This window comes from Ursus arctos, unplaced genomic scaffold (assembly GCF_023065955.2).
Source record: "Ursus arctos isolate Adak ecotype North America unplaced genomic scaffold, UrsArc2.0 scaffold_10, whole genome shotgun sequence".
NCBI lineage: Eukaryota > Metazoa > Chordata > Mammalia > Carnivora > Ursidae > Ursus > Ursus arctos.
In genome coordinates, this window is record NW_026622764.1 from 73,779,396 (window position 1) to 73,799,333 (window position 19,938).

General features: G+C 42.8%; 1 protein-coding gene across 4 annotated transcripts in view; it reads left to right on the forward strand.

The window, feature by feature from the left end:
• MIPEP (mitochondrial intermediate peptidase) overlaps positions 1-19,938 on the forward strand; it is a 203,196-nt gene that overhangs the window by 163,599 nt on the left and 19,659 nt on the right. For 2 of the 4 annotated variants that reach the window (XM_026493001.4, XM_048215623.2), the window contains exons 17-18: positions 6,297-6,418; positions 9,550-9,643. In XM_026493001.4, coding sequence (XP_026348786.2) covers positions 6,297-6,418; positions 9,550-9,643 — 216 coding nt within the window. The remainder of the gene's footprint in view (positions 1-6,296; positions 6,419-9,549; positions 9,644-19,938) is intronic. The other 2 variants (XM_026493004.4, XM_048215624.1) reach the window with 1 other exon arrangement.

A 19,938-nucleotide genomic window follows, 5' to 3' on the forward strand; every position in this document is an offset into this window, starting at 1 on the left:
AGACACCTGGCTGTGAGTTCTGTCTCCACACATGGGACCTGTGTGGTCATCAGTTGGAAAAACAAAATACAGTGACTTAAATCAGATAGCAGTTCACTTCCTCCTGCCTGACAAGGCAAGGGTGTGCGGATAGGGCTGGCGGACTGGTGGCTCCTCAACATGTGCCTTTGATCTGCGTCCAAGGTCACTTCTCAAGGCCAGCAGAGAGGGGGAAAGAAGGGGGATAAGCAGCGTTCTTTTGAAGGACAGGGTTGTACACATTACCTCCACTCACCCGCGCATACGAGAACATAGCGTAGCCACTCGAGGAAGCCTGGGAAGTGTAGTCTCTGCCAGAGCAACTGCAGCCTTGCTCAGACGTGTTGGGGGAAAGAATGTGATTCTGTTTCTAAGAGGAAGAAGGAAATGAGGAGGGCTTGCTTAACAATCTCTGCCGGAAGCCTTGACCAAATTACTCTTTCTTGATTCTGTTTGTAAAATGTAAAATGTTAAACTATTTATAAAAATTTACAAAATATCTATAAAAAATGTCATCCTCAAAAGATTTTGACAGAGACGTTTAATAAATACAGGTATCCCTTCCATGTTTTCAGGGGCTCATTTCTCTTAGTAGTACTTCTGAAGACAACTCTCACTTTTCGAACTAAATAATAATACACATTTTCTATTGCCATGTAACAAATTACCACAAACTTCCTGGCTTAAACCAGTCGCCATCTCAGTTTCTGTGTGTCAGGAGGCAGAGCCCAGCATAGCAGCATCCCGTGCTCGGGTGTCACAGGCTGCAGCCAAGGTGTCCGCCAACTGCAGTCTCATCTGGGGCCTGACTGCCTCACCTGGGTCATTGGCAGAATTCCTATCTTTGCAGCTGTGAGACCCAGGGCCCCAACTTCTTGCTGTCAGCTATAGGACACCCCTATGTCTGAGAGACCATTCTCACATCTTAAATCCTTCCTCCCAGATCCGAGAAGGTTTGCCTGGCTTCCTACCAGGTGGGCTTCTCCAACAGGGCTTCTGACTTCCTCAGGACAGCACGGAGGGTTTCTAGAGTGAGTCTGCTAACCAGACAACTCATCATGAAGGTGACCTTCCACTGCTGTTGCCATAGTCTGCTAGTTAGAAGCAAGGCACAGCTGCCCACAGTCAAGGGGAATGATTTCACAAAGGTGTGAATGAGATCATGGGGGCCACTTGAAAGGTTGTCAAGCACAATAGCTGTGTTTCATTTAAAATCACTTTATATTACAAACGCAGAATTCCTGCTTGTTTGACACTGTCATTTCTCAGGTTTTGGTAAAGTGTCAATAGGGACTTTTTTAAATCAAATTAAAAGTACCAGTCCATATTGATTCATGGAAAATATATATGTACACATACATTAAGAGAGAGAGAATATAAACATGAGAAGGCAGATCAAAAAATATCTCCTTCTGCTTTCCATTGTGGTTGACCACTGTTGGATGCCAGAGATTTGGTATCATAAGAGGTACTCCACAAACCAACAGTATTGTGTGTAGAGAATGTAAAACATCAAAATGGTCTGTCCATAAAGACTAGCTCAGGAATTTGCTTCTTTCTATCGAGTTGTCTTTTAGTTACCCTAATGATGACAGGTACACACTGAGCAGTAGGCCTTTATGAGCTTGCACGGTATTGCCAGGCCGTTGTTTGTTTAGAGTCTGCACACCCTAGGAAGCACGACACAGATCATGTACATAGTCCAGACCTGCAGATCAGGCGTCAAAATTAGCCTCGAAAGTCTTATATCATCTATCAAATAATGCAGTAAAAAATGTAGTTTAAAAAAACAACTATTATTCATAGTCAGCATAAGATCCAAAATTTGCTTTTAGCTCTGTAATATCCTCTTGTTTGCGATAAGGATATTATTCCTGGCCTCCTCATTGCAGTCAAAGGCTAATTTTTCAGTAACATTGAGCATCATCCTGAAAAAATCCTACAGTGTCTGTTCATCCATCCATTCATCCATCCATCCAGCAGACCGCTGTTGAATTCCTGTTGTAGTCCCCATACAGTGCCAAGTCCAGACATAGACACAGTATTGTGGTCTTTGCTCTTAAGGAAATTTCAGTTTGTATGACACACACCAAAGACACAATGGGTGTCATTCCTGTTCTCATGCAATTAATGTCACCGGTAAGACTGTTTTAAAATAAAGTTTAGCTAAATGCATTTATACACATGTAGCTAGAGAAGAAAAAATGATGTGATTTTTGAGAGTATAACTAAGAAAAATGATTAGTTCCACCACTGAACATTTAACATGTAGTTAATGGGTGCTTACTCTGCACTGGCCCCTCTTCTGGGTCTGAAACTGAAGTAGATAGTAGGTAACCAGCTCCTTTGCTGCCTTTCCATTCTTGACCCTGTCCTTAATTTGTTTGGAGGAAAATCATGTGATTAGGAAGGAGCTACAGTGAATAAGAATCCTCAAAGGGCCTCCCCTTTCCTGAGTTCTAAAGCAAGTGATAGTTTCCACAGAGTTTCTAGAATGTTCTTCACCTGTTCCACATTCTTGTTTGTGGAATCACTTAGAGTGTCTGACCAAGAAGTCTGTAATAGCTGTGCCTTGGGATAGTGTCAGTGTTGGAAAATCTACACTTCCAGTCAGAATAAAAGAAAAACTACAAAGGTATTTGTATCCTTTGTTTTAAGACCAGATCTGCACATTACACTTAAAAGGAAGGGTGAAGGGGCGCCTAGGTGGCTCAGTCAGTTAAGCGTCTGTCTTCAGCTCAGGTCATGATCTCTTGGACCTGGGATCGAGTCCTGCATCAGGCTTCCTGCTCAGCAAGGAGTCTGCTTCTCCCTCTCTCTCTCCCTCTGCCCCTCCCTACTGCTTGTTCTCTCTCTCTCTCAGATAAGTAAATAAAATCTTTATTAAAAACAACAACAACAACAACAACAACAAACAAAAAAACAAAGGAAGGGTGAAAATGTCTGTCCATCCAACAGTGTCCCTTAGGAAGAAAAATGCTTCGACTTCAAAGGAAGAGCATGTCGTCATTTCTGAGCTTAAAATGAAAGGCTGTCTTTTCCTTTTCCTGACAAACGAGTGAAATTATAGCAAAGACTTAATATTAGGTTGAATTAGAAGGAATTCAGCTCTTTGTGGTTACACAGCAGTGGAACTGTAGGTCTTCGTCCACCATAAACTTGCAAACCACTGATGAAAGGTGTCAGGTGGGTGTAATTTATCTAGTGTGTCTTGAGGTACGGAAAGGGTGTAGTACTGAACTCAAACCTGTAATTAAAGAACAAGACACAACGAGGTGCGCATTGTGCCAGGATATCTGGATCCAGGGAGGCATGTTGCTATAAGGCAGACGCCGTGGCAGCTCAGGAAATTGAGCATTGCACAAACCCTGATGTCTCTTTCTACACTTCTGAAAGGTCTCATTTTTATTACTCTGTTTATGTGAGGACTTAGTTATGAGCTGATGACACGAACGAACTTAGAAATTTCTTAGCTCGAATCAAATGCCTCTATTGAAGAAGGCCTGCTTTCAAGGCAACAAAAAACTGCATGCAGCTGGAATCTAGACTAAATTAAACTCTGCTCTGTACTACAAACGCTACCACACTAGTTATGGCAGATCACCAAGAAGACGTTTCAAAGACAGGACCCCTTCAACAGGGTGCTTCCTGTCTTGAGGCGTCCACCTTGAGAGAGGTTGATTGACATCACCAGTAGCATAAGAACCAGTATCAATGGAATATCAGACTAAAACAGCAGGCCATATTCCATTACAAGAGATAGCATTGTATCCCGGTGGCTTTATATGAGAAAGATTACCAGTGGTCCATTAAGATGCCAGCATAACACAAAAATTGACATAGATCCCCCTTTTGTAATAAGACAGAGTATACAGAACTGTTGTATGTGTTATAAATGAATTCCGAGAGATCCAACCCTTTGACTAAAAATTTAGTTACTCAAAGTTTATCATAATGGAATTTGACCCAAAGATGGTCCTTGACTTATTTGCCTTCAACTTAAATACCACTTGCATAGGAAACAGGATGGGACAGAAAGCCTGTCTCTACTTTCCATGCCCCCTATGCCCCACTGAGGATACCTGTTGGCTGGAGAACGTGCAGTCACATTCTCCCATCCCAGGTGAGGCCACAGTTCGTCTTCTAGGGCCTCAGCTCCACCCGCGCTTCCTGTGTTCATGGTGCTGGCACCTGTGCCTGGGGCCAATGAGGAAGGATCCGGGTCTGGTTTCTGTAACAGACCGCAGATAACAGCCTTGTGAGTGCCCCCACCCAGTGGTGGCGCTGGCTTCGTGCAGTCAGAAACCATGCTCCCCGCGTGGGGCTCCCCACGGCTGGGATCTCACTGTCACAGATGGCCCAGCATGGCACACCACAGGAGCAAGGGACACGTCTCTTTCCCTTCAGAGCATGACTCCCAAGGTGCTCACTTAACTTCCAAGCATAGCCATTTTGGAAAACAGAGAAAGTGAAAACGGAGGGTCATTGTTTCTCTCGGCCCTGATACCCTTATGTTCAAAATCAGTTTCGGCGCTCCAGCACACCTTCCTTTTTTTTTTTTTTTTCTCCCATTTGCAACTTTCCATTTATTTGCGCTGTTCCTTTTTTTTTCATAGTTTCTTTTTTTTTAAATTCAAGTGTGGTTGACACACAATGTCACATTAGCACACCTTCTTTTATAACAGATCCTTTGCTCAGTGCAGACAAAATATTTGTCTTAATGTGTTGGAGACACGCAGAGAGTAATAGCGCTGTGATCTCATTGTTAGAGTCCCTGTGTAGTAGATAGAAGACTTAGATAGACTGTGTTCTAAAACTTGCCACACACTGTGAGCAAAGAACTGTTTTTTAAAATCTTTGTTCTTAATCAGGTAGAATTTGCTTATCTAGTTTATAGGTTTATGGTAAGGATTACACCTTATACTTTATTTTCCGGGGAATTAAAATATTTGTTAGAGAATGATTATCTTTGTTAAAAAAGAAAACAGGCTTTTAGACTTATTGTGGTGATCATTTAAAAATATATACAAACATTGAATCATTATGTTGTACACTTGAAAGTAATGTATCAATTATACCTCCATTAAAAAAGTGAAAAAATTAAATTATGAATGAAAAAATAATATATCCATCTCTCATTAAAAACCAAAAAACTGAATAAAGCTCAGTTTTTTGGTTACATCTTTAAAAAAGAAACTTAGGCTTCAATTTTTTTTCTCAAAAAATGTAATGCCAACTAAAGCACACATTAGGAGACAGTGGATTAGTGCATGTTTGTTTTAGAAAAGTAAAAAATTTTAGGTCATAAATATGTCTTTTGAGGACCTCTTTCGTAATTCTAGCTTTTGTTGTAGCAACGCTACCGTGAATGGCTGTGGTAAGTTTATGCGTTGGCACTTGGATGACCTTCCTACTACCAACCAGTCAGAATGTAGTTGTTTCAGCCTCTACGTACCAAGGAAGAACAGTATTTGTTGGACGAGAATTTTCCAGTGGAAGAGTATTCTTCCATGAAAACGCACATGGCCTTTTTTACAATAACTACATCATTGTCCTCCAAAACTCCAAAAAAGGAAGGAAAGAAGGAAGGAAGGAAGGAAGGAAGGAAGGAAGGAAGGAAGGAAGGAAGAAAGGAAGGAAGAAAGGAAGAAAGAAATGGATGCACCCAGTGCCAGACCCATAATTCCCTCTCCTGGTATGGATGACCGGGCATTCCTAGCAGGCTACAGCAGATGTGGAAGTCCATCCCTGCTCCATTATCTTCACCCCTCCTCCTGACTGTGGGCTGTCCTCTCTCCGTGTCTGTCACAGAAATGAGTCCCAGCAGCGATGAACTTGGAAACAATTAGATGTGGCAGACTTGGTTTCTTCGAGGCCCCTCTCCTTGGCCTGCAGACGACCACCTTCTTGCTGTGCCCTCATGTGATCTTTCCTCGGAGCCCATCCCCCGTGTCTTTCCCTTCTTGTAAGGACTCCAGTCCTACTGGATTAGGGCCCACCCTAACTGCTTCAGTTTAGCTTGACCACCCTTTTAAAGGCCCTGTCTCCAATACAGTCACATTCTGAGGTATTGGGGTTAGGGCTTCAACATATGGACTTTGGGGACACACCAGTCCATAACAGTGTATAAAATGTGGGAAAATACTACTATCATGAGTGACACGGCCCTCTAGAGTTAAATTTAAATTAAAACCTTTGCGGTTTTCCTTATGTGCTTCCCTTGTGTTCTGAAAATACAAAGACTTCATATTTCCTGTCCTGTGTTTTTCTTTTGGCAGGCCTGGCAGCTTCGATTCAGCCACCTTGTGGGCTATGGTGCCAAGTATTACTCTTACCTGATGTCCAGGGCAGTAGCTTCCATGGTTTGGAAGGAGTGTTTTCAACAAGACCCTTTTAACAGGTAACGAGGGGGAGGAATTGTCCTCCAATGCCAGTAACCCCCCACCCCACTACGTCTGAAGCCAGGCTGAGAAGCTCAGCCACTTACCACCTAGCACACATCACACCTTCTGGCTGGGCCTCCCTCCCGCTTCCAGAGACACAGCCTGGCCCCGAACCTCTGCCTTGCTCTGTAGCACTGAGCAGCTGCCACACGCTGGTGATGGCACCCTCCTGTCATGCCATTAGGGACCCTTTGTTTGACAGCTCTTTGCTTCTCCAAAGTGGCCTGGACTGCTCTGCTTCCATGCCTCCCTGGCGGGTTTTCTTAGTTGTTCTAGCCCATCTCGTCTGTACCCTGCTGCTCAGTGCTCCCTGTTCTTTGGACAGCCTTCCTTATTTTCGGTACAAGCTTCCAAGGATTCTCTCATGGGGAACAATACCTGATTTCCTTTTTATTGCCCAATACAGGACTTGCTGCTGTTGTTCATTTGGGAGCAGCACCATTGGAAACTTTGATTATTGATGCTAGTGTCCACTTTGTTCTGGAAAGTTCCTCCTCTGCCTGTCTTTGGGACACTTTCTGTCCCTGTAAGACAGTGGCAGTCTGAAGAAGGGGAGCTGCTCCCCCGACCGTTTCTCCATGGCTTCTCTTCGTGGGGTCCACTGACCACCGCTTAGCGTTGGTAGCTGCAGAACCCCTGCCCCACATCGCTCCCCACTGCTTGCCTCCTAGGTGCCCTCCTGAGCAGCCCCTCTCACCATTTCCATCATCAGGATGGGCAGTAGTTCAGACAGCACAATCCGCAGCCGTCACAAGCATGATCATGTGGTGACTCTCGGCCCTGTCCAGAGCATATTTCATCAAGTTAGCTGGTGACTGTGAGCCTTTAATGATTCTGTGAGGGAATCCGGCTTGATTGATTTCAGCTGGGGACACATGATGCCCACCCCCTTCCCCACAATGGAGGCAGTCCTGCGCAGTGGTGGGCTGGAGAAGGAGAGGAGGAGGGAGAGTGGGGTCTGGGCTGGGCAGCCCTGCAGCCCCAGGATCTCAGTAAGCTCCACCCCGCAGGAGAAGCACAGGATTGCTCCCGTTGAGCCCTCAGTGGGCCTCCTCCTCATTCTCACAGGCTTCCCTCCAACACGAACCGTGGGGAAGTCAAGTTCTGGTCGCATGGAGTCCTTAGAAGGAGCTTCCTTTGAAAGCAAACCACTAATTATGATCTGGTCTAATACTCATTTAAAGCATTTTATCTCCTCACCACACAAATAAACACATCTCCAAATACCTCTCAGGCAGCCGTGGGTGATGTAGTATCTTCACTGCTTTTATGTGGTTTAAAATTAACAGCGCCTTGGATTTTTAGAGTGCCCTGAAGTTTCCGTGTGGCACATAATTTTACATTGATGGCAACACTGGCAGAGAAGGTACTTCTTGTGAGAAGAAACTGAGGCTCAGAGGGGACAAGTAGTTTGCCCGAGGCTCCCCAGCGAACAGACTGGAGTAAGATTATAAGGCAGGTCTGCTAATTCCTAGCCCCCTCTCCCTCCCTGTGCCCTGCCCAGCCCCCAGCTTTTCATGCAGTTGGATGTAGTTTTGGATTTTCTTAGCATTTAATAATCACATTCAGTTCCAAAGCCTTTTGAACTTGAATCTGATGTAATAGAATTTTTAAATGTTTTACAGCTTGGTACCCACATGTTATTTTGTCTTCCGCCCTTTGCACACTGCAGACATTTGGTCTGCTTTTCAGATTTTATTATTTTCTAAGGACCTAAAGCCAAAATTGACTATAATAAACCAGCTTGGGGAATTATGATTCTTTACTGGAGATTTCTATAAACTAGGCAAAATATTATCTTGTTTAAAGGAACTGCACTTTACTAGAAAACCACATACTATTAAATACATATATTTCCAAGCATTTATATCTTGTTTATATGTGCATTCTTGCCTAGACATGTAGTTTGCCATACTTTTATAGACGTGTAAAAGTAAGCTAGTAAAAATACTCACTGGACTCGAAAATTTCTAACCTATGTCAAAAGATCCTTTTTGGTCCCACTTCTGAAAAATCACCAGACTGTAAGCCTCACCAGAAAGCCAGGCAGCGCAAAACTGAGGCCTGAAAGCAGAAGTCTGCCTGAGGGGAGGGGAACTGCAGACTAGGGCTGGCAGGAGATATGGCCCCACAGGCCAGGGGTCGCGCAGGCCCTCTCAGCCACCCCCGTCCCCTCCTTGGGTGAGCCCAGCCTTCTGTCCATGTTTCCTTATTCATGACACACTTTGCCTTGGCACTCATGTAGTGTTTGATCTCAACATATTTTTGATACTTGTAATACATCAAAAATTCTGATTAGAAGCCATGTTTGCAAAGCTGCCCATACATAAAGATGCCCCAGAAATAGTTGATTGAAACATCATAATTTGTGTAACTTACATCATCATGGTGTGTAGTCATCTGCCATTAAAGGAATTGCATTTTCCATAAAACACAAAAGTAGCACTAAATAGCTTGTGTCCAGGTGCCAGTAAGTTGGAGAATTTCTGTCTGTAAAAGTTCTCCAAAATCTGCCTGCAGGTATTATTACAGACAGTGTTCCCAATAGAGCCCAGCAGACAAAGAACATCACAAGATGCAGATGGGCCGTTCCTTCCTTTGCCTGCACCACCAGTGCACTCACGAGTCCGTTTCCTGTTCCATCAGTTACCCTGAGCCGAGCTCTCCCTCTCCGGGTGTAATTAAGCCTCTCCTGCCAGCTTTGTCTCCTTCACTTTTATTTCACAGTATTATTTTTCTCCTCTGTTTCATCTCAGCGGAAATAGTTCCAAATCTCACTTTAAGATAACCCAAAGGTGAGGGACAAAGGGATACCTTTTACTTATTATATAATACCTCAACTAAATTATCCTTTCTTCAAAGAGAGGTTGCTTGCTATGACACAGAAAGCTGAAAATTCAATTCTCGTTTTACAGTAAATATTTCACACCTGGTTTTACTTTTTAGAATAATTTAAAAATTGGAATTAGAGTTTTAGAAGGAAGAAAACAGAGGGCTGAATTGTCCCGTAGTGGCAGCTTTTCTGAATATGGTGTCGGTGTGGCTTCATTTTGAGAACCTAGGACAGGTGTGACCGGGGCTGTAACAGAGTCTCCTGTCTCCCCGCAGGGCGGCAGGGGAGCGCTATCGGAGGGAGATGCTCGCACACGGCGGGGGCAGGGAGCCCATGCTCATGGTGCAAGGTAAAACAAAACAAGGACTGGTAACTTTTCCGTCATCCTTTTTTAAAAGGTTTTCTGGGTTATATATATATTTAAATATTGAATTATAGTTGACATGGCATACACTGTTGTGTTAGGTTTTGGGTCTACAACATAGTTGTTGGACAGGTCTGTACATTACACCGTGCTCACCACTGTAAGCGTAGCTACCATCTGTCACCAAACACTGTTACTACAATATTATTGACTATATTCCCAATGCAGCTTTTCATCTCCGTGACTTACTTATTTTATAACTGGCAGTTTGTACCTCAGTCCCCTCCATCTATTCCACCCATCTGCTCACTGCCCTCCTGTTTTATGGGTTTTATGTTTTAGTATTGGCTCTGCGAGTTATGTTTTCACACCATCCATAATGAAAGCTGTTCATATTCAGTTCTCCAGACATTTTTTCGCTTTAGAGATGAGGCTTCAGCTCTGTGCTTTGTTCTGAGCATCTGTTTATTACATCCCAAACAACAATTTAATTTTTAGTTACTGCGATTTATTTGGATGCTGGCATAAAATTTCAGGTTTTAACTTTTTAAATGTTGCTAACACTCTAATAGGAAATAAATTTGTCATAAATTATCAGAAAATTTGCCTTTAGGTTTTAACAGAACACAGGTATTTCTTTAGCCTAAAGAACTCATTTATTTCTTACTCCTTTATTTCTTTCTCTAAAAGCTTAGCTAGGCCTTCGCTAAAAATTCCAAATCATCGGGCTGGACTTTTTACCCATTGAAAAATTAGAACCTAATTAAATCTTCTCTCTCACGTACCACAATGCTTGTTTTCCTATGTAGTATGGGAGGGTTAATTTTTTCATTTAAGTATTTTCACTGAAAATTGAATTGTAAATGGAAGTAACCATCGTGATTTTTCATAACATGTTCTCAGAAATATTTTTAGGAAGATGTGAATATTACTGGATATTCTCAATATATCAACAGTTATATTTGCAGCTGACCCCTCCAACTAGCTGATAAAAATTGCTTTTAGGAAATATACCTGATATCGGAGAAGTAGGATAGTAATGGGTTTGACATAAATGTTTCCTTGCTTGCATCTGTTCAATCTAATACCTGTTGCCCGTTTTCACAGACCTTTCCTTCAGCTGTTCGTTTACTTAGCATGTCTGTGTTTGAGTGCTTGTAGGTGCCAGGCACTGTTGTGGCTCTGTGCTGTGCTGAGGGCAGGAGCGAAAGGCACATAGACAAACACCCCAATTCTTCTGGAACTTACATTTCGTCAGCTTGGCCAGAGGGTGCGCTCTTCCAGGCACAATCTGCCCAGTGCCACAGTATGTTTAGGAAACAAATCAGCCGGCCCAGAGAGCCTACAGTTCCATTAGCCTGGCTCAACGGAGATGCAGAAGTCCCCCACAACAACACTTTGGTCTCCCGTTAGTACACTGCGCCTCCGAGTTGTCCTCCTGAGATGCGGAAGGCCTGGCGGTGGTGCCTCTGTTTCCGTTTGCACCTTAATGGCCTGTCCTGAGCTCTGCTACCTCCAGGGAAGGGTTTTACATGGTTTACACACTTGATTAATTTAATAAATCCTGTAGCACCCCATGAGGCAGGAAGGATCACAATTCCCATTTTACAGATGCTGAAACAGGTCAGGTCCTTGACCTGTGTTAGAGGCAATGAATAGAACAGTCAGGATTTGAACTTGTGACTTCTGGCTGCAGAGACTATGCTTTTCAGCAGTCTGTGCTGTTTCATGTGTTTGCAGAACAGGACGCCGAAGTAAGGGTCTCTTATGGACCCACGTAAAAGGAAAATTCCTCAGCTCATAATAATAAACCACCGAGGGCGCGCATTGTGTATTTCTCAGCTGGTAGTTTGTGGTCCCTCACAGAAAGCCCACTGTGAGCCAAGCCGGGATGCTGCAATGTGCTTTCTCCTGTAGGTTTTCTGTTATGTATACTCTCCCAGTAGCCATGCTTAGCTTTTCCTCTTTGAGACCAGGATCTAAACACTGTCTGCACGTAAATATTAGCTTACATATGGTTCCCTCAAAAGAAAAAAAAATCAGATCCTTTTCTGTGTTTGTCCTTTGGCTGGTGTATTTTTCTACTCACTTCCAAGAATGTTGTAACAAACCTCTCTAAAAATTCTGTTCTTTATATGAAACATCATTGTGTTAAGAAACTTAATATTTTCCACACTGAAATTCGCACACTTGGGAGAGAAAAACAAGACTGTGGTTCAAACCAGAGATGATAAAGTATTCAGATTACAGTTCACACCAACAATAGAATGGTTCTACTTTTAAACTTTAATATTTTTCTTAATGTCGTTCTGTCAGATTTCATTAATTCACATGATTTGTTACATGTCAGAGATGAATGGGGGACGTGCAGAGAAGTTTATGACTGTTGTCACTTTATAGGGCTGGATTTGTAAGACAAGACCAGCAGTGGCTTCTCATTTTCTTGTCGGCAGCCAGCCTGTACCCCCAAACAGCAGTGTCTTACAGGATGGCTCATAGCCAGCCTGTACCCCCAAACAGCAGTGTCTTACAGGATGACTCATAGCCAAACACTGCGGTATCCCCAGGAGTAGTGATTGGTGCAATTACTAACAGTTGTGATATAAAAGTTTAAACAATCTAGTAGGTGTTATTCTTGTATGAAAATGTAATTTTTTATAGGTGTTACTTAACTACTTACAAGGTAAGCTTAAAGAGTTACAGAGTTATATTAAGTAGCAAAAGATAAGGAAAGAACACCTCCCTTCGAACCATGTGCCTCCCTGACCAAGTGACAACTTTATTAACCTCCTTTCTTTAAGACTTCTGTTTCACATGAACTCTGGGCCATTCCTTAGAGTCAGAATACCTCTGCCTTGTACTCATGCTCTTTGAACGATACTATGCAAAGAAATCAAGTATGCCATGCTTTTGATCTTTGAATAACGGACGACACAGGTGACCTGTTTTTAGAATGAGTTGTCATGAGCTCCGAGTCCCTTGATCTTTTCTGGTGCCACCAACAGATGAGCCTCCTTGTGGTCAGAACCTGGTCTGAAGAACACAGCATTCCTCTTTCTTTTCTCCGGCTGTTTGCTCCACGGTCATCAGTTCAAGGCTCGCGCCGCACAGCCCCGCCTGTGTGCTGACTCCGGCTCTGCACCGAGGGAGCCCCACAGGGCAACCCCAGTCACGGTTAGAGTCTGTATTTGTCCTCTCAACACTCTAAACACCATTTGAAAACAACGCCGTGGTTGCCTAGTAGTTCGAACAGCATTGCCCACTGGGAGAAGAGGACAGATCACCTGGTACAGCCAGCCGGGATCCGCGTTCTAGCTCTGCTACTTCTTGAGAAAGTCCCTCGCCCTCCCTCGGAGATAGAAGGTGTGATGTGAGGTCACAACTTGACTTCCTTCTGGTGTGCTTGTCCTCAGCGCGTGTCTCAGTCTGCCGCCGCGGGGGCGCGTGTGCATCACCCAGGTGATAAAACAGATGGAGTAGAAGGAGCCTTACAGATTGAAGTTACGTCTTTATCTGCTTTTAAACACATTCACGGCACATGTAAAGAACTGTGTTATAAGCACAATATTCGTTTACTTAATCCCCCCGCTCAACAGTTTGGCAATACTTGACCGAAACCAGCTTTCTTCATTGCCAGGAATTCTGGGATGAGGCTGAACTCTTTGTATTCAGTTGCCCCTGTTGAGTTTTTCTGCTCTTCATTCTATACGCCACCCGCCAGGGTTTTTTGGTTTATAGTAAGGATCACATTTCTGAGTCATAAAAGAACTTAAAGTTTTTGCTTAAAAGAAGCAATGATGATATGATATTTTTATTCATTTTGCTATTTTTAAAAGTCTATGCTAGAATACTTTTAAGTGTGCCGTGGTGGACACGATCCAAAGTCCAGTGTCTGTTGTAATCATTTCAGAAAATGTGCGGTTTTCTAGAAGACAAATATGCAGTAAGGTTCGTGAATAGCAAGGGAGTAATATTTTGCACCCGCTGGGAAGCAGAGTTGTTTCTTACTACACCAAATACAAGAGTGGAATGATGTGACTATGGGCGATAGAAGTTATAGGATTTCAGCAGTTTGTGAATGACACATGAATTACTTATGCGGATCTTCCTTTGTGAACTATCTTTTTGGGTTTTATGTCCTTTAAACATTTCGTAAATAGCCCTTGTTGAGTTTTTAGGTTCAGCTTTATCTTTTAGATAATCAGAACAAAACTAACATTTTGAGAAACTGCTGCATGCCAGGTGCCTTCTGCTATGCTACCTAATTTAGTCCTCATATGTAGGTCATATGGTCCCCATTTTCATAGATAATGAAACTTAGTCAAAGTTCATTCTCTTTCTGTGCCGCCTCTCCTCCTGACTCCCAAGTCTTCCTCATCTGATCTCTCAATTCTATCTTGAGATCAAGCTGGTCTTTAGAACATGGGAGACGTCAGTGACATGAGCCTTGAGGCCTTCACGATCCCCGCAAAGTGCGGTTTGTTGTTTTTAATGTCACATCCTAACTATTCCCATTGACATCAGAGAGGCCCGCCTGATATCCACTGATCAGCAATAAAATTTCCTTAATCTGTTTTTGTAGGCGCTCCTCTAGACTTTTGTGGTAAAGCTATCAACTTAGTTTATAATCATTTTTAGTCATGGTGGTTCTAAGAGAAAGATTCTCACCACAGCCAAATAAGCATGATGCCCAGGGAAGTTTCATGTTTCTGCCTCTGGTTATAGCATTCCTTGTGCTCTACCCTTCAACCTTTGCACAAAGAATTTTGTGGGGGAAAGGAAAGGTTAAAGTCCATGACTTTCACATTCCAGGAGGTTATTTCCAACACTAAACAACTTTACTTCTGTGCTTGTTTCCAGAAAAGAAACTCTCAGCTTCATTTTTATGTCTCTGGGGCCGAAAGCAGTATGCAAGTAGAGATACAAAGTAATAACTTGACAAACTTTTTAAAAAGACCAAACATCAGATAAGACTAAAAGAAATAGTAGATAAATGAGTTCATTCTCAGTGGAACTCCCTTCAAACGGACTCCTGAAACCAAAGTCTAGAAGCCCACAGGGCCTTACCTTAAGCTGATTAAAATCATAATACCTTACATTTCTGCAGAGCTTTATGGTTTTCAAAACATTCATTTTTACTATAATTATCCTGTATCATCTATTCTAACTTATTCTGTATTATTTTTGTCCAAGTAAACCAGAGGATTGTGGTTTATATTCCAAGAGATCATCCCTGTTGTACCTCAGGAAATTAATACAATCAAAAGTGATAACTACTCTTTTCTTTAAAAACCTTGGTCCTAGTAGCAGTGAGCGCACCAGCACTCGGATGTTGGTTTCACACCATTCTCCATTAAAAGGAACCAGGCTCCGTAGAGAAATGGTTGATTCTGGGGCGGAGTGTACAGTGTGAGCCAGGAGCACCCGGAAGTAAGAAAGTACTCAGAAACACACACAAGGGTGGGCGTGTATGTAAAAGGAGGCAAATGCCCCCTAAAAGAGTTCCTGGTGGCCAAAGCTGTAACAATTTGTGCAACCAAATAAATAAGGCAGTTATTATAATATAACACAAAGTATAAAATTTAATGTTTGTGAGTTCATACTGATGTAAATGATTAAATAAATAAATAAATAAGGGGAAATAAACAAATCCCCCATGCAGAATTTCAAATAATTTATGTCTATAGTCCTCCTTCAAGGAAATGGAGCCTAACTCTCCACCCCTTAAGTGCGGGCTGTGCAGAGTGACTTGCTTCCAAAGCAATCCAATGTGGAAAGGGGTGGGGAAGAATTACAATAACTCTACAGAGGAGAAGCTAAGAAATACTTCCTCAGTCAGGTGTTCAAGGTCAACATCAGCTGTGAAGCCATGTTGATAGGTTGTCCCCTGGATATGATGTGTCCCCTGAGTCGAGCTGGATAGGTACCAGACCAGCCTGAGCATCCACGGAATCAGCCTGAGACACAGGAAAATACATCTGGATCTCTACAAATGAACATCTCCAGCGCTGAGTATTGAGGTACGAAGCCGGGAACCGTGAAACCGCACACAGATATGGAAGATAAACGGAAGGGGGAGGGAGCCGCCGCGTTCGGGCGCCCGGAGCGGTAGCCACCGGCATGGGGGAGCAGGCGGACTCGCGGACCAGCACCCGCGAGACAGCAGCCTGAGACCGTGAGCCAGGGAACGCGTGCCACCAGACTGAAACGGAGCTCCGGTGCGCTCACTGGATCCAGACTGAGACCGGGAGCTCCGGAGCGCGCTGGGGCGGCTGGCAGCTGGTGGTGTTGGAAACACAAAGGACAGAGATGCGTCGGCCCTGGAAGTGAGGGCTGGGACGCCGGGTGTGGGGCACACATCCCGGGACGCTGCAGGGGTGAGCAGCACCAACAGAATCAGAGTTAAAGTGGCCAGAACATCAGTGGAGAACAGTTCGCAATCCCTCTGTTCTGAGACAGAGGCTGAGATTCAGCCACTGTAGCTCTGACTCTCAGAAGAGGCACAGCAAACCGCCAGGGAAAGCCGCCAGAGAACAAAAGTCTGGAAATACCGGCTCATAGTATGCCCGTCCCCATCCCCCCTCGCAGGGGACACGGAGACTCTACCCAAACAGGGTTGCCTGAGTATCGGAGCAGCAGCCCCTCCCCCAGAATGCAGGCTGACAAATCAAGAAGCCCACATCCCTAAGGTCCCTATAAAACAAGGGCGCACGGCCTGGGTACTGGCCAATAATTTGGGCTCTGGACAACCCCGCAACTTCTCCTCGTCAGAATGACAAGAAGGAAAAATCCCCCCCAGCAAAGAAAAGACAATGAATCTGTGGCCTCTGCCACAGAACTAATGGATATGGATATAACCAAATTATCAGAAATGGAATTCAGAGTAACAATGGTCAAGATGATGTGTAGACTTGAAAAAAGTATTAACGAAAATGTTAATGAGAATATAGAATCTCTAAGGGCGGAAATGAGAGCGAATCTGGCAGAAATTAAAAATTCTATGAGCCAAATGCAGTCAAAACTAGAGGCTCTGACGGCCAGGGTCACTGAGGCAGAAGAACGTACTAGCGAATTGGAGGATGGGTTAGTAGAAGAAAAAGCGAAAATAGAATCTGGACTTAAAAAAATCCACTCCTACGAATGTAGGTTACGGGAGATCACTGACTCAATGAAAAGATCCAATGTCAGAATCATTGCCATCCCTGAGGAGGTGGAGAAAAAGAGAGGTCTAGAAGAGATATTTGAACAAATTGTAGCTGAAAACTTCCCTAATCTAGCAAGGGAAACAAACATTCATGTCCAAGAGGCAGAGAGGACCCCTCCCAAGCTCAACTACGACAAAACGTTACGTCATAGTGCATTTCGCAAATATTAGATCCAAGGATACAGTATTGAAAGTGGCCAGGGCAAAGAAATCTCTCACGTACCAAGGCAAAGGTATCAGAATTACGTCAGACCTGTCTACACAGACCTGGAATGAGAGAAAGGGTTGGGGGGGGGGGCATTTTTAAAGCTCTTTCAGAGAAAAACATGCAGCCAAGGATCCTTTATCCAGCAAGGCTGTCATTCAGAATTGATGGAGAAATAAAGACCTTCCAGAATCGCCAGTCATTGACCAATTTCGTAACCACGAAACCAGCCCTACAGGAGATATTAAGGGGGTTCTATAAAGATAAAAAGGCCCCAAGAGTGATACAGAACAGAAAGTCGCAATCTATAGAAACAAAGACTTTACTGGCAACATGGCATCATTAAAATCATATCTCTCAATACTGTTTCAACGTAAATGTCCTGAATGCTCCCATAAAGCGCCACAGGGTTGCAGATTGGATAAAAAGACATGACCCATCCATTTGCTGTCTACAAGAGACTCATTTTGAACCCAAAGATACATTCAGACTGACAGTAAAGGGATGGAATACCATCTTTCATGCAAATGGACCTCAAAAGAAAGCTGGGGTAACAATTCTTATATCAGATAGATTGGATTTTAAAATAAAGTCTATAGTTAGAGACACAGAAGAACACTATATTATTCTTAAAGGATGTATCCAACAAGTGGAGATGACAATTATAAATATATATGCCCCCACCAGGGGAGCAGCAAGATACACAAGCCAACTCTTAACCAGAATAAAGAGACATATAGATAAAAATACATAAATAGTAGGGGACCTCAACACCCCACTCTCAGAAATAGACAGAACACCCTTGCAAAAACTCAGTAAAGGAACAAAGGCTTTGAATGCCATACTCGATGAGTTGGACCTCATAGATATATATAGAACACTATACCCCAGAATCAAAGAATACTCATTCTATTCTAATGCCCATGGAACATTCTCAAGAATAGACCATGTTCTGGGACACAAAACAGGTCTCAACTGATACCAAAAGACTGAAATTATTCCCTGCATATTCTCAGACCACAACGCTTTGAAATTGGAACTCAACCACAAGGAAAAATTTGGAAGAAACTCAAACACTTGGAGACTAAGAACCATCCTGCTAAGGAATGACTCAATAAACCAGGAAATCAAAAATCAATTTAAACAATTTATGGAGACCAATGAGAATGAAAACACAATGGTCCAAAACCTTTGGGATACTGCAAAGGCAGTCCTAAGGGGGAAATACATAGCCATCCAAGCCTCACTCAAAAGAATAGAAAAATCTAAAATGCAGTTTTTATATTCTCACCTCAAGAAGCTGGAACAGCAACAGAGGGACAGGCCTAATCCATGCACGAGGAAGCAGTTGACCAAGATTAGAGCAGAAATCAACGAATTAGAAACCAGGGGTACAGTAGAGCAGATCAACAGAACTAGAAGCTTGTTATTTGAGAGAATTAATAAAATTGACAGACCTCTGGCAAGACTTATCCAAAAGAATAGAGACAGGACCCAAATTAATAAAATTATGAATGAAAAAGGAGAGGTCACAACCAACACCAATGAAATTGGAAGGATTATTAGAAACTTTTATCAACAGCTTTAGGCCAATAAATTAAGCAATCTGGAAGAGATGGAGGCCTTCCTGGAAACCCATAAACTACCAAGACTGAAACAGGAAGAAATTGATTTTTAAACCGGCCAATTAATTATGAAGAGATTGAGTCAGTGATAAACAATCTTCCAAGAAATAAAACTCCAGGCCCGGACGGTTTTCCTGGGGAATTCTACCAAACATTCAAAGAAGAAATAATACCTATTCTCCTAAAGCTATTTCAAAAAATAGAAACAGAAGGAAAGCTACCAAACTCATTCTATGAGGCCAATATTTCCTTGATCCCCAAACCAGGCAAAGACCCCAACAAAAGGGAGAATTATAGACCGATTTCCCTAATGAATATGGACGTCAAAATCCTCAACAAGATCCTGCCTAATAGAATCCAACAGTACATTAAAAGGATTATCCATCATGACCAAGTGGGATTCATCCCTGTGATGCAGGGGTGGTACAACATTCGCAAATCTATCAGTGTCTTAGATTTTATCCAGAAACAAAAATTCAGAAATCATATGATTCTCTCAATAGATGCAGAAAAAGCATTTGACAAAATACAGCATCCTTTCCTGATTAAAACCCTTCAGAGTGTAGGAATAGAGGGTACATTTCTCAATCTCATAAAAGCCATCTATGAAAAGCCTACAGCAAATATTATTCTCAACGGGGAAAAGCTGGAAGCCTTCCCTTAAGATCAGGAACACGACAAGGATACCCACTGTCGCCACTCTTATTCAGCATAGTACTAGAAGTCCTTGCAACAGCAATCAGACAACAAAAAGGGATAAAAGGTATCCAAATCAGCAAAGAAGAAGTCAAACTGTCTCTCTTCGCAGATGTTATGATACTCTATATGGAAAACCCAAAAGAATCCATGGCCAAACTATTAGAAGTTATAGAGCAATTCAGTAATGTGGCGGGATACAAAATCAATGCTCAGAAATCAGTTGCATTTCTATACACGAATAATGAGACTGAAGAAAGAGAAATTAGGGAATCCATCCCATTTACAATAGCACCAAAAACCATACGTTACCTTGGAATTAACTTAATCAGAGACGTAAAGGACCTATATTCTAGAAACTATAAATCACTCTAGAAAGACATTGAGGAAGACACAAAAAGATGGAAAAATATTCCATGCTTATGGATTGGAAGAATTAACATAGTTAAAATGTCCATGCTACCCAGAGCAATCTACGCTTTCAATGCTATCCCGATCAAAATACCGATGACATTTTTCAAGGAACTGGAACAAATAGTCCTTAAATTTG